Source organism: Stigmatopora nigra, chromosome 23 (genome assembly GCF_051989575.1).
Source record: "Stigmatopora nigra isolate UIUO_SnigA chromosome 23, RoL_Snig_1.1, whole genome shotgun sequence".
Lineage (NCBI taxonomy): Eukaryota > Metazoa > Chordata > Actinopteri > Syngnathiformes > Syngnathidae > Stigmatopora > Stigmatopora nigra.
This window is the reverse complement of record NC_135530.1, coordinates 3,824,421-3,844,877: the sequence shown is the minus strand read 5'-3', so window position 1 is coordinate 3,844,877 and position 20,457 is coordinate 3,824,421. Positions and strand designations below refer to the sequence as shown.

At 41.2% G+C, this 20,457-nt stretch overlaps 2 protein-coding genes across 2 annotated transcripts; both read right to left on the bottom strand.

Annotated features, from left to right (window-relative positions):
• Positions 1–136: 136 nt before the first annotated feature.
• Positions 137–5,972, bottom strand: LOC144181323 (sodium- and chloride-dependent GABA transporter 2-like). The gene is made up of 15 exons (XM_077709716.1): positions 5,887–5,972; positions 5,623–5,799; positions 5,112–5,246; positions 4,432–4,572; positions 3,991–4,075; positions 3,788–3,920; positions 3,539–3,673; positions 2,362–2,465; positions 2,164–2,288; positions 1,558–1,670; positions 1,338–1,475; positions 1,057–1,159; positions 891–991; positions 657–827; positions 137–579 (listed from the first exon to the last, which is right to left on the bottom strand). The coding sequence occupies exons 1-15, from the start codon at positions 5,894–5,896 to the stop codon at positions 430–432; spliced, it is 1,821 nt and encodes a 606-aa protein (XP_077565842.1). The 5' UTR covers positions 5,897–5,972; the 3' UTR covers positions 137–429.
• Positions 5,973–6,589: 617 nt separating this feature from the next.
• On the bottom strand, positions 6,590–20,442 carry kdm5a (lysine demethylase 5A). The gene is made up of 29 exons (XM_077709714.1): positions 19,149–20,442; positions 18,438–18,515; positions 18,147–18,269; positions 17,899–18,072; positions 17,082–17,252; positions 16,909–16,987; positions 16,739–16,833; positions 16,505–16,663; positions 15,956–16,075; positions 15,725–15,883; positions 15,207–15,388; positions 14,966–15,128; positions 14,748–14,867; positions 14,138–14,332; positions 13,849–14,027; positions 13,244–13,368; positions 13,028–13,178; positions 12,839–12,959; positions 12,120–12,296; positions 11,866–12,044; positions 11,666–11,804; positions 11,368–11,556; positions 10,429–10,989; positions 9,983–10,141; positions 9,766–9,894; positions 9,098–9,245; positions 8,783–9,003; positions 8,228–8,716; positions 6,590–7,168 (listed from the first exon to the last, which is right to left on the bottom strand). The coding sequence occupies exons 1-29, from the start codon at positions 19,299–19,301 to the stop codon at positions 6,905–6,907; spliced, it is 5,202 nt and encodes a 1,733-aa protein (XP_077565840.1). The 5' UTR covers positions 19,302–20,442; the 3' UTR covers positions 6,590–6,904.
• Between the last annotated feature and the right edge of the window lie 15 nt (positions 20,443–20,457).

The window sequence follows — 20,457 nt, the reverse complement described above, 5'->3', positions numbered from 1 at the left end:
ATCTAGCCAATCAAACACTAGGAAAACAAAAGCAATCTAAATCAAATCAAATATTAGTCTTAAAATGATATAAAAACCTTTTTTTTACTCAGAAAACAGTTATTTAAAGAAACAATAAAAACTTCAAAATACCAAATGGGATTTTACATTTATTTAAAAACAGATTTACCTTTTTCTTTGTACAAACAATTAATTGCAGTATAAAATAAGGAACTACGGCATCGTTATTGGCATCAATTTTCCAGAAGTAAGTTGCATATTCGTAAATACAAAGAACAAAAAAATGTGCCAAATTAGTTGAAAACACAATAATATAGTACACAGGAGTCCATTGCAGGAAGCTATTAGTGATTTAACAGTTTTTAGTGTTATTCTACTCAGTTCTTGAAATTGAACCAAAAAATTCACTTGTGTAGCTTCAATAATTCCTCATAAATTGGAATCTTGTTCTGACACAGAATGGTAGCCATTTTTATTCCTGCTGGATTCTTCTTCTGGTGCAAAAATGGCTAAAAACCTCTCTTGCTCTCTCTTGGTTTTGGGCAAGTCCTCTGACGGAGTGGTGAGCAACTTGATTCGCTGTTCCAAGACAAAAAAAAATGCTTGTTAAAAGTGACTACTACGTTTATATTTGGAGAAATGATAAAAAAAATGACCTCTCTGAATGTCCCTTGACAGGTGCTGATTTTATACACCATCCACAAGGGGATGCAGACCATAGATGAAAGAGCCAGCAGCCAGCCAATCACATAGCCCCACCATGGATACACATACTCATTGTTGTATTTTAAGGGCGTGTATTTAATAAGGGAGAAGGCAAAAGTACCCTAAGGAGAAACTTTGTATTAAAACTCACTCATATTTTTAAAACCATTGACGTTAAAACTCACAATACACGTCGCTGGGGTAAAAAACATCCAGCAGTATTTGATGTAAGGCCCAGGACGATAACCAATCATGTCTTCGATGTTGTCGTAAAACCGGTCGGCACCTGCGTTGATTCGAGGTGTTATTTTTGGGAGGTTGAACATTGATTTAATATCGTAAAATGCTTACCGTAAACCCACGCAATGCAAACGGTCTCAAAAAGGCCCATGAAGAGGAGACACATGCCGCTAGCGGCGTAGTAATCAAAAAGCTGGAAGACGTACATGCCGCCCTGGAAAAAAAGCGTAAACAATTGGAAACTTGATTTATTATTATTTTTTTTATATACAGTGGTACCTTGACATCTGAGCAATTCAAGAGGCTGCTCATAAGAACATCATAAGTTCGTAACTCGAGATACCACTGTATATGAAATATTAACTTTTTGTTAATGAAAAAAAATAACTCACCTCCGTGAGCATGACAAGCCCCACCAGGAAGGAAAGTAGTACCACCAACAGTAGGAAGAGCTCTCGCCGATTCTTCCGGCGGAAAGTAGCTGGGTACATGTCGACGATGGCAGTCACGAGGCTTTCCACGCACACAAACTGAAGAAAAAAACCCAGTAACAACACCAAAGTAATCATTACGAGAAACCATTTGCTTGCTCATTCATTCACAAATCTTCACCTGACTGTCCAGCCCAAGAAACACAATCATGATGAAGAAGAGGGCAGCCCACAGAGGAGAGAAAGGCATCATGGTCACGGCACGTGGGTAAGCGATGAACGCTAAACCCGGGCCTGAAATAAACCACAAATTAACGCGCTGGTGTCAAAGTGGCGGCCCGGGGGCCAAATCTGGCCCGCTGCATGATTTTATGTGGCCCAAGAACGTAAATCATGACTTTCTGTTTTAGGATCAAATTCAAATGAAGAGTATAGATGTATATTAAATTTCCTGATTCATTCCCCCTTTTAAATCAATAATTGTCATATTTTTAATCATTTTTTTCAGTTTTTAGTTCAAAAATCATTTTGGAAAAAATCTAAAAATATACATTAAAAAAAGCTAAAATAAACATTGTTTTAGATCTATAAAAATTGAATATTTAAGACTTTTAATCCAGTTCATTTAATCCATTTATTAAAAAAACCCTAAATATCATATCTAAAATAGTCCGGCCCACGTGAAATCAAGTTGACGTTAAAGTAGCCCGCAAACCAACAGTTAGACACCCTTGATTTAGCATAAGATTTCAAAATTAAGACCAATTATAATTTTCTCCAGTCTCACCCGATTCCGCTACCTCCGAGATGGGCACGTTCTGCTCGTAAGACATGAACCCGAGAATGGAGAAGATGGCGAACCCGGCCACGAAACTGGTGCCGCTGTTCAGAAAGCACAAGGCTAGGCAATCTCTGAAAAGTAAAGACATAACATTAATGTAAGAAGAAATTCACCAAATGAGTTGTCATTTTGTCATTATCAGACCTATAACAGTTGTTGTTGTATTTGTTGTAGCTGCCTAAAGCGGTCAGGGAGCCTAAACAGATTGCATAAGAGAAGAAGATTTGGGTCCCGGCATCCATCCATACCTTCAAAAAAATGAGAAGTTCAAGTTATTTCACATCGACTCAAACTTCTAAAACACAGGTGTCAAATGGGCGGCCCGGGGGCCAAATCTGGCCCGCTGCATCATTTTGTGTGGCCCGGAAAAGTGAATCAAGAGTGCTAACTTTCTGTTTTAGGATTAAATTGAAATGAAGAGTATAGATGTATATTATGTTTCCTGATATTCCCCCTTTTAAATCAATAATTGTCATTTTTTAACAATTTATTCTGTGTTTTTAGTTCAAAAATCATTTTGTAACATCTAAAAGTATATAGAAAAAGCTCAAGTGAACTTTGTTTTAGATATATAAAAAACTGAATATTCAGGGCTTTTAATCCAGTTCTAAAAATAAAAAAAATCTAAATATTATATCTAATATCTAAAATGGTCTGGTCCACGTGAAACCAAGTTGACGTTAAAGCGGCCCATAAACCAACCCGAGTCTTTGGAGAAAAAAATTGGCCTTTTTTTTTGGACTGTTTATAGTGGTTTTGGTTCCTGCTTCGTTTGGTGAGCACAGATGGACACAGCAGGTTCTTCTTGAAAAAAAAAAACGACGGGGAACCTGCATCTGCTGCCTCCTCACAAGCAGGCAACACTACAAAAAAATATATTTATTTGAGCATCTATGATGAATAATGATATACTGTAACAGGTTATAAGGAAGCAATTCCAGTAAGAAATTGAAATTTGAGGGGATGCTTATAATATTTCAATTTTTTAAATAAATGGATTAAAAGAACTGGATTAAAATCCCTGAATATTCAGTTTTTTATAGATCTAAAACAATGTTTATTTTAGCTTTTTTAAATATATTTTTAGATTTTACAAAATAATTCTTGAACTAAAAACACAGAAAAATTGATAAAAAATAACAATTATTGATTTAAAAGGGGGGAAATCAGGAAATATAATATACATCTATACTCTTCATTTCAATTTGATCCTAAAACAGAAAGTCAGCACTCATAATTTATTTTCCCGGACCACACAAAATGATGCGGTGGACCAGATTTGGCCCCCGGGCCACCACTTGGACACATGTACTTTAAATACCTGTGGGTCGGCCAGACGTCCTAAATCCGGATAGAGGTAAAACTGAATCCCGATCCCAGCACCAGGCAGGGTGAGCCCCCTCACTAGCAGCACAATTAGCATCAGATACGGAAAGGTCGCCGTAAAGTAGACCACCTACAGGACGCAACGGGAAGAAAAGAAAGAAAAAAAACAGCTGTTTCTCCATCTTTTTCAAGCCAAAAACAAATAAACAAGAGCGACACATGACACATTTGACTCCCCACCCACTTTTCCTGTGGATTTAACCCCCTTCCAGATGCAGAAGTAGCACATGACCCAAGCAATGAACAGACATAAGACCAAGTCCCAGTTAAGCGAGCCCATATGATCAATTCCAGGCGAGATCCTCAAAGCTCGCCTCCTACAAAGACCAAAAAACAGACATGAAAAAATGGCTACCTTAACCCATCCAAACCTCCAAAAAAACTCACTCCCAGAACTCCATAACCGGAGACGTGGCGTTAGAAGACGTTTGATTGGTGGAAGTGTTTCTCCTCTGGAATTCCAGGCAGTTTTCTGGAGAAAGACAAGCAGAAAAGTGGTAATTTCCAAGCGTTATTGGCAATATTCCCTCTAATTTTTCGTTGTTCTGGGCAGAAAAACAACCCTGAGGACACTGAGTACCAGTTTGAGTGCTCGCCATGGGCACACCTGCCATAAGCAGGTGTATGTCAATGTTCCTTCTAATTTTTCATGTAAAACATGCTATAAAACGCAAAAAAACATAAGAGTGGACAGAGATACTGCCCCTGGTTGCCGCGTAAATGGCGCCATCATGGGGAAAAGGGTAAAAAAAAAAAGTTTGGATTTTATTTACTGCGCGCCATATGATTGCTGCTGCGCAGAGAAGACGAGAGCAGCCGTTTTATTACCTGTGTTCCAAGTGTTGTTGCAGGAAGACCAAGGTAGATCCCAAGAGAAGGAGAAGGACAGATAGAACATCCCCCACGCTAGGACTATGATGTAGTAGAAGTTCAGGAGGGTCACTATCACTTGGGTGCCATAGCCGAGACCTGACGAGTATTAAACATGACACGTTGAGGTCAAAGATCAGTGACCTCAATGGTGATTGTGGCTTGAGTGCTCAAACTTTTGGAAGTGGTGCATTTAGTTGAGGTTACAGTGGTACCGCGAGATATGAGATTAATTCGTATTGTATTCCTTTCAAAATATTCTGAAAATGATGCACACAAATGTCCTCACAATAGGATAACGCACGACCACCCTCCAACGAGAAGTTATATGTACTCGTACTAGCGATCGCTACGCCATTCGCAATGACTAACAAGAAAAAAAAACACTGGAAAAATGCAACGCTCTGCCCAGTGCTCGTAGATATCTGTTATACACTAAAGAGATGTGGCAAAAAAGACATAAACAGCCTCTCATGTCTTGCTCGTATTTTAAAATTTGTTTCGTATCTAGAGATAGTTATTGCTAAAAATGTATACTATTATCTCAAAATGCTCATATGTCAAGGTACCACTGTATATAAAGAAATTAAAAAACAGACTTGGTCCAAAATTACATACTATTTGTGACCTTAACGTACCTTCAAACAAGGGGCTGATTTTTCTCCAGCAAGTCACGCCCCCCTGACTGGTGTACTGACCCAACGCCGTCTCCAGGAAGAAGACAGGAACCCCACAGGCAAAAAGGAAAATGAGGTACGGGATGAGGAAAGCACCTGAGAAGTCAAAAAAATAGCAAAAAAATGTCCATCATTTCCGACCTCTCTCGCCCTCCCGAAAGTAAAAACCGGACGTCTCTCCTTTCGACTGGTCGCCGTCACGCTGGCATTTCTTCGGACAGCTGCCTCGGCGAACGAGGAGCAACAACAGCTGCGTGACCCGTGACCTTTGACCCCTGGGCCCCGGCGGGGTAGAGCGAACGCACGCTGTCTCTTAAACCCCCCAAAAGGGAACATTCCATGCAAAAAAAGGGGCTTATTTACATTGAAATAAAACAGCAGGGGTGATAAACATGCTTTGTTTTGTTTTTTGTTTTTTGAATAACAACAAATAGCGGGGGATGGATGTTCTTCTTCGGCTTTTTCGGCTTACCCCCTCCGTTCTTGTAGCAGAGGTACGGAAATCGCCACATGTTGCCCAACCCGATGATGGAGCCCGCCACGGATAGAATGAACTCCACCTTGTTGCTCCATTGACCCCGCTCTTCCATCTTTACCTCCGAGGGGGGCGCCACTGTGCCGTTTTGGCAGCCCACCTTGATGTTGTCACCTGGAAGAAAAAGATGAAGAAAAAATGGAAAATATAGGAAGAGTTGAAGGTGTTTTTATGAATGGTATCGATTGCTGATTGGCTTACCCGTCGTCATGGCGCTGGTTGGTGGTGGTGGTGGTGGACCTGGCGTGTGTTGCCAGGTTGTGTTGGTTTAGAGGTAAATGCTCAAGTTTTAGGATTTAAGTAGAGTGGGGATGAGGAGGCGGGGGCTTGAAATGCTAAACTTAGGCCAGCCTCCACTGTCTTGGTCATGTGATCGCTTAAGAGCAAAGTGCATGGTTTAAACTTGACAGTCAAATTGATGGGCTTGGACATGGAAGACCACCTTCCCAGTCCTATCAAAGTCAATGGCATTGAAACATATGGGATCAATGGCCACAAATGGTGGTGCAACATGTGGAGACGGGCTCTAATAGGGTCCATGATGGGGAAATGTAAGCCATTTTTAAGGCTACTTGAGAGAAAATAAATGAATGGCAATTTGGGGGATAATTTTGAAGCCAACTTTGCAAAATAAAATATTTTTCTAATTATTATTTTAGATTTATTTCCCATTTTTTGACAATTTTTACTATGAGTGTAGGGAGCACCATTTTGGGATCATAAACTATACATTTAGTCAATTAAGCCAGTAAAGCAGTAGAAGCAAGTTTGCACCAGATTTTACCATCGGGTAAGTTACGCCCACTTTTGCTCCCCCCCACTCCCCGACATTCCTTTCCGCAAGACAAACTAGCTCAATCTTGACTCATAGTGTGATTAAGAGAAACACATTGGTAGACATGACTTATTTGACTAGGAATAGTTTATTAAAAGGTGACAAAACCAAAACAGAAAAAAGCCACAGACCATTATTTTAATTGCTTTCAAGCTATATACATTATAAATAATTCTTGACAACCATTTTTTTTTTACCCAAACAGTAAGAGAAGACAACACGTGTTGGGTAGTTTGAATGGTGAACCGTTATTGTTGAGTTAATGCCTGCTCAAAAAATTTCTAGAGCTAAAACTCCATTCTAGAGAGCGTTGAGGTTGACGTAATGGGAAGTTCTATTGCAATTGGGGTCTTTTAAAAACAGTCTTTGAGGGCTAACATAACGCTAACTGTTGGAGTGAGGTGCCTCGGCTGGGTTTAACCACGGCGCCCCGGCGGTGGCGAGGAGATTCGGCGTGGCGAGAATCACCGCGGATTCCTCTGGTGCTTCCGCCTCGGCCGAGTTGCCTCCCCCTCGTCTGGAACCCGTGGCTTTTAGGGTGCAGTCCACGCAGATGTAGTCTTCGTTTTCGGCCATTTCGCACGACACCCCCACGCATACTTGGTGGAACCACTCGTCACAGCCGCCGTCACACTGCACCCAGTCCACCTTGAAAACAAGAATGTCATAAAGGCTATGTTTACAAGCAGTAATAACCATTTTATTCAATCATTTTAAAAGACGAACTCTGAGGCATGGAGAAGCATTAGTGGAATACATTAATATCTTTGATTGGGTTTAAATATAGTCAAATTAAAACTTATTTTCAAGTGTGTGTGTGTGTGTGTAGTCATTTTTTCAAAGCTAGATGTAAAAAAATTGAGATGTAGTATCCGGATTATAATGGGAATCAAATCGGAAAATATGAGGCAATACATAGCCCGTTTTTTTTCTTCTAATATCCTGTTTTGATGATTTTTACAGAGTATGGGAAGGGATTAATATGTATTTATTTATTTTCTATGGGGAAAAATTGATTTGAGATCCACGTAAATTGACATACAAGCTCGGTTCTGGATCGCATTGAGCTCATATCTCAAGATATTACTACACATAGAACTCAAGACCAATATATAACGTAGGACGAATGGAAATGAGGGATTTACATCCCTACATTCAACGCAACACTACTTTAACCAAGTGTAAATCAAATCCTTGGCAAGCCTACTCAATTCCACCTGTGTGATTGGCCACCGCAAACTGGCCACTCGTTAACTTTAACGCCCAGACGCGTGTGCCTTCTCGGAAAGCTGCGTTAGATTCGGCCTGTTAATATGTTATGTGTAAATCTCTTTTAGGTGTTCCAGTGTTGTTATCAGCTGTTGATATTCTCTAAAATTCCATGATGCTCATTTAAGAAAAGTGTTTGTGATTAACTCCTGCCTTGCGCTAAAAAACAAGCTAAACACGTGTCGCTAAGGACAGAAGTTAGCCATTAAATACTGTTAGCGATACTATTGTTATGTAAAGTACAGCAAATACAAAGGTTGTATAGTATCAACATATGTCAATCTGACTGTTATGTATAATCATTGTGTTATTGCTAACCTGGTATCCACTTTAGTTAACATTTAATCCAAAAGTCTAGTCCGTAAATCATTGTGTAATATAGTGCTTATGTATTTTAGTTTTTGTGCAATGTGACTTTCCTGACAGAATGAAACTTACTTTGTCTTTACAAGGTCTTTGGCAGTTTTTAGCCGCGCAAACGGCGTTTTCATCATTGGAGTCTTCAGCCCCGGACCATTCGTACTTGGAGGGAATATCGAGAATTTTTTTCTCCTTCCTCTTCTCGATCCCGTCCCTGATGGCTTCAGCCTTGGCGGCAGCTTTTTCCTTCCGCTTCCGCTCCTTCTCTTCCTTGGCTAAGCGTTTAGCTAGCTGCTTCATTTCTCGGTTCTTCTCCAAGCCTAGTTTCAGTTTCTTCTTCTTGCCTTTAGCTCCAAGTCCAAGTTCTAAGCCAGTTCTTTTTAGTTCTTTGGACTTGGATGGCGGACGCATGGCGCCACCAAGTGTAGCGGCGCCGGTTGTGGCGGTGGATATGAGCATATGGTGATGGTGCTGATGATGCTCGGCTCGTTCCAATTTCCGTTTCCGTTTTCTGTCGGAATCCTTGATCTTGATTTTTAGGGATTTCCCCATAGGACCGTCATCAGGCTGTAGAAAGTAGAAATTGTTTGAATTCTTCTTGTATACCGTGAATTCTTTGTTTGTTGGTCTTACCTCCATAACTTGTAGAAACCTCTCCTCTAAAGGAGGATGTGTTGCTTGGAGGATCCTCCAAATATGTTGCGTTTCATCCAAAGAGACCTCCAACAGGTCGCCTAGCATCATTAGCTCTTCCATCTGAGATTTAGCTTGCGGCGAAAGCTCCAAAACTGGTGGTTCCAGACTGCGAGGGACTAAAGGTGTCTTCCTGGGCTGTTTTCTTGGTGTTCCTACATCTGGAATAAAAATAGATGTATTTTTGTTGTTGTTGTTGTTGGTCTGAGTATGGACTTTTTGAGAAGATTTATTAAGAAAACAGCAAAAACTCACTTTGTACTACAGACTTAGAAGCTGAAGAATAGGCGTGTTCAGCACAGAAGGAGGGCGTGGCAGTCGGCCACATGTGACTAACGACTTCCTCGGACTTCACAGGTATCTCGTCGTCACAGAAGAGGTAGGGCTTCACTTCGCCTGGATCCTGGAATTTAGTGTTAGGTTCGATTTAACTTATTTTTGAGTGTTCCTTGCATTGTAATGCAAGTTCATTTCAATTTGTTTATGCTATGTTACGAGCGCGTTGCCATGCAAAAAGCCCTCCCCCTCTCCCACTTAAAAATCCATATAATTTTAGAACTATTAAACACACAATTTAGTAATATTAAACCACTAGTTATTTGTTACTTTGTTAAAAGATGGCAAATTAAAACAAATCAAACATTTTTTCCAATCCAATATACTATTTTTGGTGTTTTTTCAGAGGGTTGGAACAAATTAATGAATTTTTAGTTCATTTCAATGGGAAACGTTTGAGTTACGAGAATCTCGACATACGAGCTCAGTCCCGGAACGAATTAAGCTCGTATCTCGAGGTACCACTGTAGTTATACGTGTACCCTTGTTAAAGTATTTTTAATGAAATTTGCAATGCAACATATGGCTAATAATGTCTTCATATGACTAGAGATTACACTTACATACGAGTTGATTCCCATATTTACCTTCATGTCATAACCATACGTCTCCCGGATGTCCTCATCGGAGTCAGTCTCCTCGTCGTCGTAGTCCACAGACTGTCGGGGTGACGCAGCTCTGCTGAAACCGGATTGCTGGAAGGTCTGGATGTGACCCTAAAGTCACATTTAAGAACTTTTATTGGGGGGAGGAAGGCGGCATTCCAAATTTTTCCATTCCAAAGCAGTTGGGTTTGCTGTTTACCTGCAAATCAGGGTTGGCAGCGGCCTTCTGCAGCTCAGCGTTGATGATCTTTTCCGTCTTTTCTCGTGCAGCTTGCTCTACCATACGTTGACTTAACACGGACAGCTTGGCGAGGGCGGACGACAGTTCCTCCGTGGCCAGAGCTCGACGGGCCCGATCCTGGAAGTTAAAGATAATTAGTTCTGCAACAATGAACTAATCAAATCAAGTCATTTGATTTTATTTGGTTTTGTTTAAAAAGCGTCAAATGAAGATTTTTCAGCTGTGATCAAATGTTTACTTTGAATGTTGCTTTGACTGGTTTGTTTTGAAAGTGCTGTATTTATTGATTTGGGAGCAACAGAATATGATATTAGTCTATTTCACTGGTGTCAAAGTGGCGGCCCGCGGGCCAAATTTGGCCCGCCGCATCATTTTGTGTGGCCCGAGTAATTAATTTACCATACCTGCCAGCTCATAGCCCTCTCAGTTAAACACTGGAGGGCTTCTCCTTCCGGTAGCCTCACTGGAAGCTTCTGTAGCGAAACCAGCAGAGATAGGACAGTCTCTAACCTGGGCCGCCTGGACCGTTGACAAAGTGGACACAGAAATTTGGAGTCTTTGCTATTACTCTGCCAACCAGCGCCAAGTTTTTTCTGTGTTCCAGTTTTGGGCAGGGGTACACAAACCCCATGGAACCAATCCTTGCACAACTCGCACTGCAACATGAAGCCGCTGGCGGTTTTCCGACAAAGACAGAATTTGACTTCCTCGATGCGGTCGGCCATGGCCATCTTGGCCAGGTTGGCGGCGCGTAAGGAGTGGATGGCCTCCACCTCTTTTTGTTCTTTGGCTTTGAAGGCGGAGACAACGGCGGAGGGTTCTCGCCCCTCTTCGGGATTTTCGTCCAGGTCGCTCAGGGCGTCGGGGTCGAAGCCTCCTCGTTCTTTCTCCATGAGCTCTCGCACTCGTTTGCGCTTGCTTTTGCTGTTACCGTATACGCCGATGTCAGCGCGAGGACTGAGAACCTAGAAAAACAACAACAACAACAACAAAAAAACATAAGAATCACTGTGTAAATCATCACAAGCAACATATACAGTGGTGCTGTCATGGTTTGTTTTGAAAGTGGTGTATTTAGTTGAGGTTACAGTAGTACCTCGAGATATGAGCTTAATTTGTGTCGGGACTGAGCTTGTATGTCGGTTTTCTCGTAACTCAAATGATTTTTTCCCATTGAAATGAACTAAAAATAAATTAATTGATTCCAACCCTCTGAAAAAACACTTGAAAAAATGCAATGCACCGCCCAGGGAGTTGCATATGTCGAGGTACCACTGTATTGAGTACTTTGATATGCATACCGTTACACTATAAACACATTCCATGTTTGTATTTTATCTCACCTGGAGTAGCGTATAAGTGGAATTTTTCTTGAGGAAAGTTCGAGCAGTCCTTTCTCTCCAGGCTCTTGCCGAGGCCACTTGAGACTCCACCTGAGCCAATGGATCGAGGCGGACCGGGATAGAACGACCTCGAGCCAGAAGGGTTTCCAGTTGGTCCAGGTAAGCGTAGCTACTACTGCCAGTCTGTGGCTAGATAAAAAAAAACTTTATTGATTCATTTGGAGACCTCTGTGATTCCTTGAGTGTAAAAATCTTATCTTTTTATGCACTAGAAAAGTTTGATTAAAATACTCCGTACCTGAATAGCATCCACTTTTGCACTCCAGTCTTTGGCCTTTTGCAAAGCCTCTCGTAGAGCCAGAATATTAGGCAGGTATGCTGGAATATTCCCAGCCTCCAGTATGATAGTTTCCAAGGCTACCATGCTATGTCGTGGCCTTGATTTAAAGACATATATTAGCATTGCTTCTAGCAACACTGTAAGTCACATAACAATACCTGGCCTGCAAGCAAGCACGAGCCTTGTCTTCCCATTTTTCGGAGACTGTCAGGATCTCCTGCAGTTCAGCCATGGCCTTCTCCACGGCATGGTGGGGAGCCAGACCCACCCCGGAATCTATAAGTCGCTTCATTAGCTCTAAGGTGACCCGATGGGGCTCCGTCAGAGTGATGCGAACCTTCAAAAAAAAATTGGATGTATAAATTGAATAATTAGGGCGAAAAACTTTGGGTTTTTAGTCCAAAGGCCGAACCTCGTCCAGCCAGCGCGCTTGTTGGAGCTCCTGTTTGAGGCGGGGAAGTTCAGGTAACTCTACATCCAGACCGCTACCGAGGTCTAAAAGGGCCTGAAGTTTGGAGGAATCTGGTAGTTCGTCGGTAAGCGCCATTTGCGCTCGTTCGTGGAAGTCTTCGACATTTTCCAGTAATTCCTGGAAACATTTGAGGTAAGTTTGAGTTGGATTTATTTCATAATGGATAGCACATATGAATGAAGATATTTCTATTCATGTTAATGAACATATAGATGTAAATATGTAAGATTGAAGCCGATGGCTAATTTCCATCTATAATCCTTTGTGTAGGTTGAAGAAGGACAATGACACACATAGCAGTTTTAGACAGCGTTTTTTCCAGACTTCAAGACACGGGTGTCGAAGTGGCGGCACAGGGGCCAAATCTGGCCCGCTGCATCATTTTGTGTGGCCCGGGAAAGTAAATCATGAGTGCCGACTTTCTGTTTTAGGATTAAATTCAAATGAAGAGTATAAATGTATATTCAATTTCCTTAATTGTCCTCCTTTTAAATCAATAATTGTAATTTTTAATCATTTTTTACAGTTTTTAGTTCAAAAATCATTTTATAAAATCTAAAAATACATAAAAAAGTTTTAAAGAAATAGTTTGCCCATGTCTGAGCTATTCATCCCCTAGAAATAACCATTTCTGGTAGCATTAGCGCTCCAAAACTGACCTTGACTTGTCTGGCCTGGCTGATAATGCAAGGTAGCTTGTAAAGCTGCTCCACAAAGGCCTTTAGTTCATCCACTGTGAGCTTACTGCGGGCCCGACTGCTTTCAGAACGCAGTCGGCTGCTACGGAAAGAAAAAAAATCAAAGCTTAGCACCACTTATCTGACTTGTCCACTCGAAGGTGTCCTCACCTGTGTCTCTGCTTGCGGCTTAGCAACATCTGGGCTACCGAAGAACATGTCTCCGCCTCTTTGACCATCTCTCTGAGACGACGGAAAAGCGAATTCTCCGGATACTTTCTGTCCTCTGCATCCTCCAACAAAACTTTGAGCTCAATGAGATCTACACGATAAAAGACCAAGTGATTAAACATCCATCATTGAGCCATTTGGAAGTTTTTTAAGAACCTTTCTTGTTCTTCTGATCCGCAGCCAAGGCTTCGTTAATCTTTTTCGCCCATGTGTCGTAGGACTGAGCGCGATTCTTTACGCCGTGTAGCATGGCCGGAAACTCTTCCAGATCGTAGCGATACCTGAATGTGGGGAGATGGAGTTAAGGCTGGGGGTGGGCAAAATTTTCGGCCCGGGAGCCATATTGACTTTAAAAATTTGACAGATGGGCCGGGTCAGCATAAAATACGATACATATAAAAAAGTGCATCCGTTAACAGTACATATGAAACATAAAGAGAAAAAAGGAATAAAGTATTAACATACTCATCACTCATCATTAAAGTAAAAAGTATAAAGTACAAAGTAAACTAAAAAGGAATGTATTTAGAAATATTTAAATGTCATTTAAAAAAGATAAAGGGGCTGTAAAACACAAAAAAACAAATAAGAGTGGACAGAACTAAAATGGGAAGAAAAAATAACATTAACAAAGAAAAAAAACATTTTTTGGACAAGGTCGGTGGGCCGGATTAAAAAGGCCTAGCAGGCCGGATGTGGCCCACGGGCCGTATGTTTGCACATGTCTGATTTAAGGAATGAAAGAAAGGATGGATGTTTACCTGAGGCACTTGTTGGTGAGAGGGCAGTCGCATAAATCTTCGGCATGGTGAAGACAAACCAGACGATCAGAACAGGAGCAAGTGAGGGCTGACAGAAAGCAGGTGGTCTTGCACTTATGGCACTGGCGTTCATCATCTTGGACCAGCTCAAACACTTCTTGCTCAGACGACAGCACCCCCTATTCGATTAAACTTATTTTTCAGTGTGTCTGCATCGTAATTCAAGTTCATTTAAATGTATTTATGTTTGGTTACAAGCGTGTTGCCGGGCGGGAAAAAAAACCCTCACCATGTCCTGTATTGCTTTTCTGAGCCGAGTCTCCTCATCCATCATTTCCCCCATCTCCTTGACGACGGCTGCCGCCAGCTCCACGTCCAAGCTCTCCGGATCGGCGGCCATCTTGCACAGCAGTTCGTCGTGCGAGAAGACGCAGTAGCGGCGTAGGCGCCGGTAGTGGGCCACGCACTGACGACCCACGGGGAGCTAGAAAGGGTACAGTAACAAATATACTTATATAGACAGAAACAATACTGTTAAATATGCAGATGCCATCTTAGTTTACAAAATCTTCCATCATATAGCTCCTCTCCCACTGCAAGATTTTATACAAAAAAATCCAAAACATCAACAATGGCTGGCTCTAGAGGTGACTGTGTAGTGAGTGCTTCATACCTGGAAGTCAATGGCAATTACCGTATTTTCACGACTATAAGGCGCACTTAAGTTTTACATTTCTCCAAAATACACAGTGCGCCTTATAATACAGTGCGCGTTATATATGGAAAAATGTCATTCATTGAGGGTGCGCCTTATAATGCGGTGCACCTTATAGTCGTGAAAATACGTTAAACATATTTTTTCAATTCGCTAGACGGCGGTGATTTTAACAACACCTTACCCAATCGGCAGTGCAGAAATTAACAGCTTCTGCAAAATTGTATCCCTGGTTAAAGCCACTGTGATAGGCTCGCGGAAAGGTAACCACGAACTCTCCTGCGCATTGATTGGTCCTGTACACCTATGAAGGTTAAATATGAAGTAGTATAAGGAAGGGGCTGTGAAACATTTCCAATTAGCCAAACTAGCTAGCTGGCATAAAGTCCATTGGCTACATACGGGAACTCCATGCTCCATGAGGACGTTGGGGTTCATGATGGTGACCAGTTGATGGAGAAGGTCCGGTTGAGATTGAAAAAGCTCTGGAGCCAGCTTTTTCATGACTGCCTCCAACTGCTCTGCAGCAGACGCCGGCACCCCGTACCAGGTTTTAGGTTCTCCCCTATGGTACCAAAAAGACCAAAACACAAAAATGGGCAATTTGGAAATGATAAACTGCCGTCTTTAGTTGCAATCTTACCAGTGCAGAAAATTAATGGAGTAGCTCCAGTGGTCTTCAATATGCCAGCAAAAGGAGGAGAAACACATGCCTACATAGAGCCAAGGCACTTTCATGCCGGAGATGTCCACGTTGATATGAGTGAGGACTGACTGCTCCAGGACTGGCATGTTGTTTAGATTCCAGCCGGAGTTGGCGTACTCCTGAAATGAACAGAAATAAGAAAGTACAGTGGTGGGTGGGGGAGACTTTTTGCACCGGTGAATTGTAATATGACATAAATAAATTGAAATGAACTTGGATTACGATGCAGAGACACTCAAAAATAAATTTAATCTAACCTTACACTACCCTTCAGTCTAATTTTGTTTGACTTTTTTGTCTCGCATCTAGAGATAATTATTTTCTCAAAATTTGACTCGTATCTCAAATTGCTTGTATGTCGGGGTGCTCGTATGTCGAGGTACAACTGTAGTGTTTTTTTTAATTTTTTTGTTTGTTTTTTATCTTCAATTCAAGTCACGTAGCAGATGTCTCACCTCTTCGTCTCCGAGGAGTCTCCTCTTGCTATCCCTAACTGGGAATCCGCTGCCCACATCCTTGGAACTAATATCGGCTCCATACTCCACGATGACGTCCTCTTCGATGCTGCTTACCAGGCGCCAGAACTCTTTCTCCACTAACTCGGTGGGTACCATCTGTAAAACCAGAAAAAAAAGTATCTTATCTGCTTCGGGACTAAAGTCAATGCCCCTTTTTTCTTCACATACGTGGACGGGCATGTTGAAATAGTCCGACTTGAACTGATCGGCCATTTCTCCGAAGCTCTGGAGCGAGTATTCCCTGACGGCCTGCTCGAAACCAAACGCTTCTCTGGGTTTGCTGCACTCCTGCAAATAGGGCACAGGTGTCAAAGTGGTGGCCCGGGGGCCAAATCTGGCCCGCTGCATCATTTTGTGTGGCCCAAGTAAGTCAATCATGAGTGACGACTTTCTGTTTTAGGATCAAATTCAAATGATAGATATAGATGTATATTATATTTCCTTATTTTCCCCCTTTTTAAATCAATAAGTCATTTTTTAATCATTTTTCTGTGTTTTTAGTTCAAAAATCATTTTGTAAAATCTAAAAATATATTTAAAAAAAGCTAAAATAAACATTGTTTTAGATCTTTAAAAAAAACTGAATATCTAGGGCATTTAATCTAGTTCATTTAATTCATTTATTAAAAAAAAAAATCAAAATATTATATCTAAAATGGTCCGCTACCAATCGTCCATTTGTGAAACACGGTCAGAAGAAAAACACGTTGGGTTTACCTCGGCGACACACTTGGGACAGCGCCAATCGCCTTTCGGCACGTCGTGAAGAGGCGGGATGAGGCAGAAAGTGTGGTAGCTGTCGTCGCAGCCGTCGCAAAGCAGCAAGCGGTCTTCCTCGTCGCCACGTCCGCACATCAGGCAGAAGTACAGGTCGATCTGTAGAGGGTGTCACATTCAATTGCCATGACGTAAAAAGCAGTGGCCCTAGCGAGTGGACACTCCGACACTCACAAAATTGACTTCCAGCGTCTCCTTGCGAGGTCGCATTTTGATGGCAAAAGCTTGAGCTTTCAGGTGACGGTGCTTGTTGTGGTAGCCGTCGTCGTCTAAGGCCAAAAGCAACATTTGGAGCTTCTTCAAAACCATTTGAAACAATGTAGGCCAAACTAAAGGTCTCATACCTGCTGAAACTATTTCCAAGTCGACCATCTTGGGAGTGGCGCCGAAGAGCTTGAGGCCTTTGGGTTCTTTGTTTTCCCTCTAAAATTGAAATACATAATAGTAAAAAACTGGATTTTTTGCATATTAGGCACCCCCTTATATAACAGTAGTGTATTTCGTTATATAGCCCCACCTCTGATTTAAGGCGCCTTGACCGTCGCTCTTTTGTCTGCGCTAGATCAACTTCGCCATCTTTGTCTTTGCCTTCGTCCTCCTCTCGGTCGTCGTCTTCCACCGTCTCCTCGCCAACTCCCTCGTCCACTCCTTCGCAATCCTCGCTATCCACGTAGAGTTGCTGGAGGCCCTAATGAAAGCAATCATAGAAATTTTGAGCAAATATTTATCTTGAGATGCAAGACTAATTTTGATATATGATCATAAGAACATCATGGACTCAGTCTCTCTCCCCACAACTCCCTCTTTGTAATGTCCCTGCGAGCACTGGGCGGAGTGTTGCATTTCTTTGTGTTTTTTTCCCCGTTAGTCAGTGCAAATGGTGTATATTCTACTTCTCGTTGGTAAGTGGTCATGCGTTATCCTATTGTGAGGACATTTGTGTGCATCATTTTGGGAATATTTTGAAGGGAATACAAAAGCAAACAGCTTATCGATAGTGAAAGTCAGGTTGGAGGCGGGGCAAAAAGAGCCAACCCGGGAGAAGAAAGGTATCAAAATGTCAAAAAAAATTGAATTAAGTTTAGTGTTAGGTTCGATTTAACTTATTTTTGAGTGTGTCTGCATCATAATTCAAGTTCATTTAAATTTGTTTAAGTTATGTTACGAGCGTGTTGCGTGTTTAGTTCATTTCAATGGGAAACGTTCATTTGATCTACAATAAAATCAACATATAATCTCAGTCCCGGAAGGCATTAAGATCGTATCTCGAGGTACCACTGTATATAAAAATCATTTTTTCTTTTAAAAAATAAGGATTTATTGACCATCCGTACAGTAGTAAGAGAGGCTCCAGACTGGAAAAGCTCGTAGGGGTAAAGTATCCTCTCATAGTGGGATCGTAGAAGCGAGCCGGTGCCTTTCCCTGGTGGGAAGCCCATCCGGCTGCCCACTTTGGACCACCGCTTCTCTTTACACACAGTCTCAAAACCACCTTCGGAAGCCACGACCTGGAAACACAGGGGAGATTTTTGCGGATATTATCACAAAACATATATATATACATATAATACTCCAAGTATACCTTGCTGAGTTGATAGAGATCCAGGACTTTTCTCTCCACATGTGGGAAACGAATTTTTGACCCTTGCAGTTCCCAGAACTTTGCAATTTGGTCCAAAAAGTTGAGTTTCACACGCGTAAGCGCCTGGAGACAAAAAAATGAGGACATTGTAAGTTTGTAACACTTGCACAAGACTGCCCTCTGGTGGTTGAGTCATAGCGACAGTGACAACCAACCCTGTTCTCCCCTACATCATGCACATATATTAATATTCTGAGATACAGCATGTCAATGTAATGATTATTTACTTACTTCAAGTTCATTTAATCTTTGTACTCGAGGCGTGAACCTGAAGTGGCGCACATCGCAGGCAAACGGAGGTTGCCAGTCCTGAAAAATATTTGCATTTCTAGTAAATATCTCTCTCTCACTCTTTCAAATGTATGTATACAGTACTGTATGTATTCTCTCCATTTTATTAAATGTTTTTTTCAGTACAAACCAATGCTGGTTACTTATCCAAGCCTTAAACATACAAATGCACTTATATTAACCTCCAATATACTTATATAGGCCTTAAACATAAATTATAATACAAAATATAGCTCTGAATCAACGTACTAACAAATTCTACTTATGAATAAGTGCTCAGAACGCAAGTTATTTGTAAGTAGGGGTGCGTCTGTACTAAGCATTCTACAAAAATGCAGTTTTGAGGCATGAGAGGGCCTCAACATCAAGCTAATGTGAAATAGCTTGCCAAATATGTGTTTTTACATGAATTATATTCATTTAAATTCGTTTTAAAGTCAACATTTTCAATCAAATGAAGTGAAATTAAAGAATTTGGGTAGGAAAGTCAGAATATAAGCTTTGTATGACCTTTAAGTGAAGTCAGGGTAACTGCTCATGTTTTTCTTTTATATATTTATAATAACAGGCATATAGAACAAAGCAATAAATACAGACAATATATGAAAATACTCTTTTTTTGTGTGTTGTTATGGATGCTTTTCAATGTACCTCCGGCGGTCTGATCTTGCAGATGCCAGTTTTCTCAGCGATGGGTCGGATTTTATTGATAAATCCAAGAGGGTCCGAGAAATCCTCCCAACTGGGCTCAAAAACAGGACATTCGGGAGGTGGTACAAACTCACCGACTGCAGATGCAGACATTTTATGGGTGTTTTTAGCCCACTGTGTCTTTTAATCGTGTATTGTAAATATTCTCAAGTTGCTTTCAACAGGCCATGAACAGATCCAAAGGTTCCTCATCGCGTGGAACATCTTCCATAATCTTTTCTTCATGTAAATAACGTCAACCACGTTGAAATTATGGGATGTTATGGCTTTATTTTGCACCTTACTCAGGTTTGGATTAATGCAAAAAAACACTCAGATTTGTGGAGCTTTGTCGCCTCTCCTAAAGAGGACAGAGGACAGTGTAAATCCAAAACGCCATCATCACGCCTCTCTTCTCAGACGCAGATTCACATTAGATCCGAGTCCAAGACTTTTCCCCATGTGATTTGGTTAGATTAGATCCACAAAAGTTTCTTGAGAATAAAAACAACACAATCCAGGGTTGCGATGTTAGTTAGCTCCGGCTGCTAAACTGTGGAACACATGAGATCTCAGCGATGTTGCGCTTCCCATCAGGCGTACTCACTTCAGGGAATAAATGTCCATTTAAGGCATTCCAATGCTACGGATAAAAACCATCATTTTTATTCGGATCAGGTAACTCAAGAGCATTGTTGATCGACCCCTTCAGTCGTCTTCCGCCATTCATTACGCGTAAGGGAAACTAGCAGAAGGCTAATTTGGTTAGCTAGGCAAGCGAGCGTTGCGCAGTCAGCTTTGGGGAAAAACGTTGCTTTTCCAGATTTTAAATGACATGTTATGATAAATAATGCGTTGCTTGTTGTTTTAAATCCGTAAAAAACTGGATCTGTAGTTTTTCTTAAGTCACTTTTTAAATAATTTAACGTCGCACATCGCTGTTGTTGCCACAGTGATTGTGGTAGCGCCTCGAGCGACTCGGAGTTGCTATTGACATTAATAATTTATTTTATAAATTTTATTCAAAAAGAAAACAAAACAAAAACACATGTTCATTGACATATGATTAAACCTCTAGATGTTGAACCTTTAAAGGTACCTCAGAAGAAGAAAAGAATATAATTTTTCGTGATATTGTATATTATATTATACAGCAGTTTTTATCATGGGAAAATCATTTTGCACAAAATTCATGTATGAAATATGATGATTTTGGGCCAATAAGATAAAAAAAAGCACAACAATCATTTTTTTATCCAGCTTATGTTAT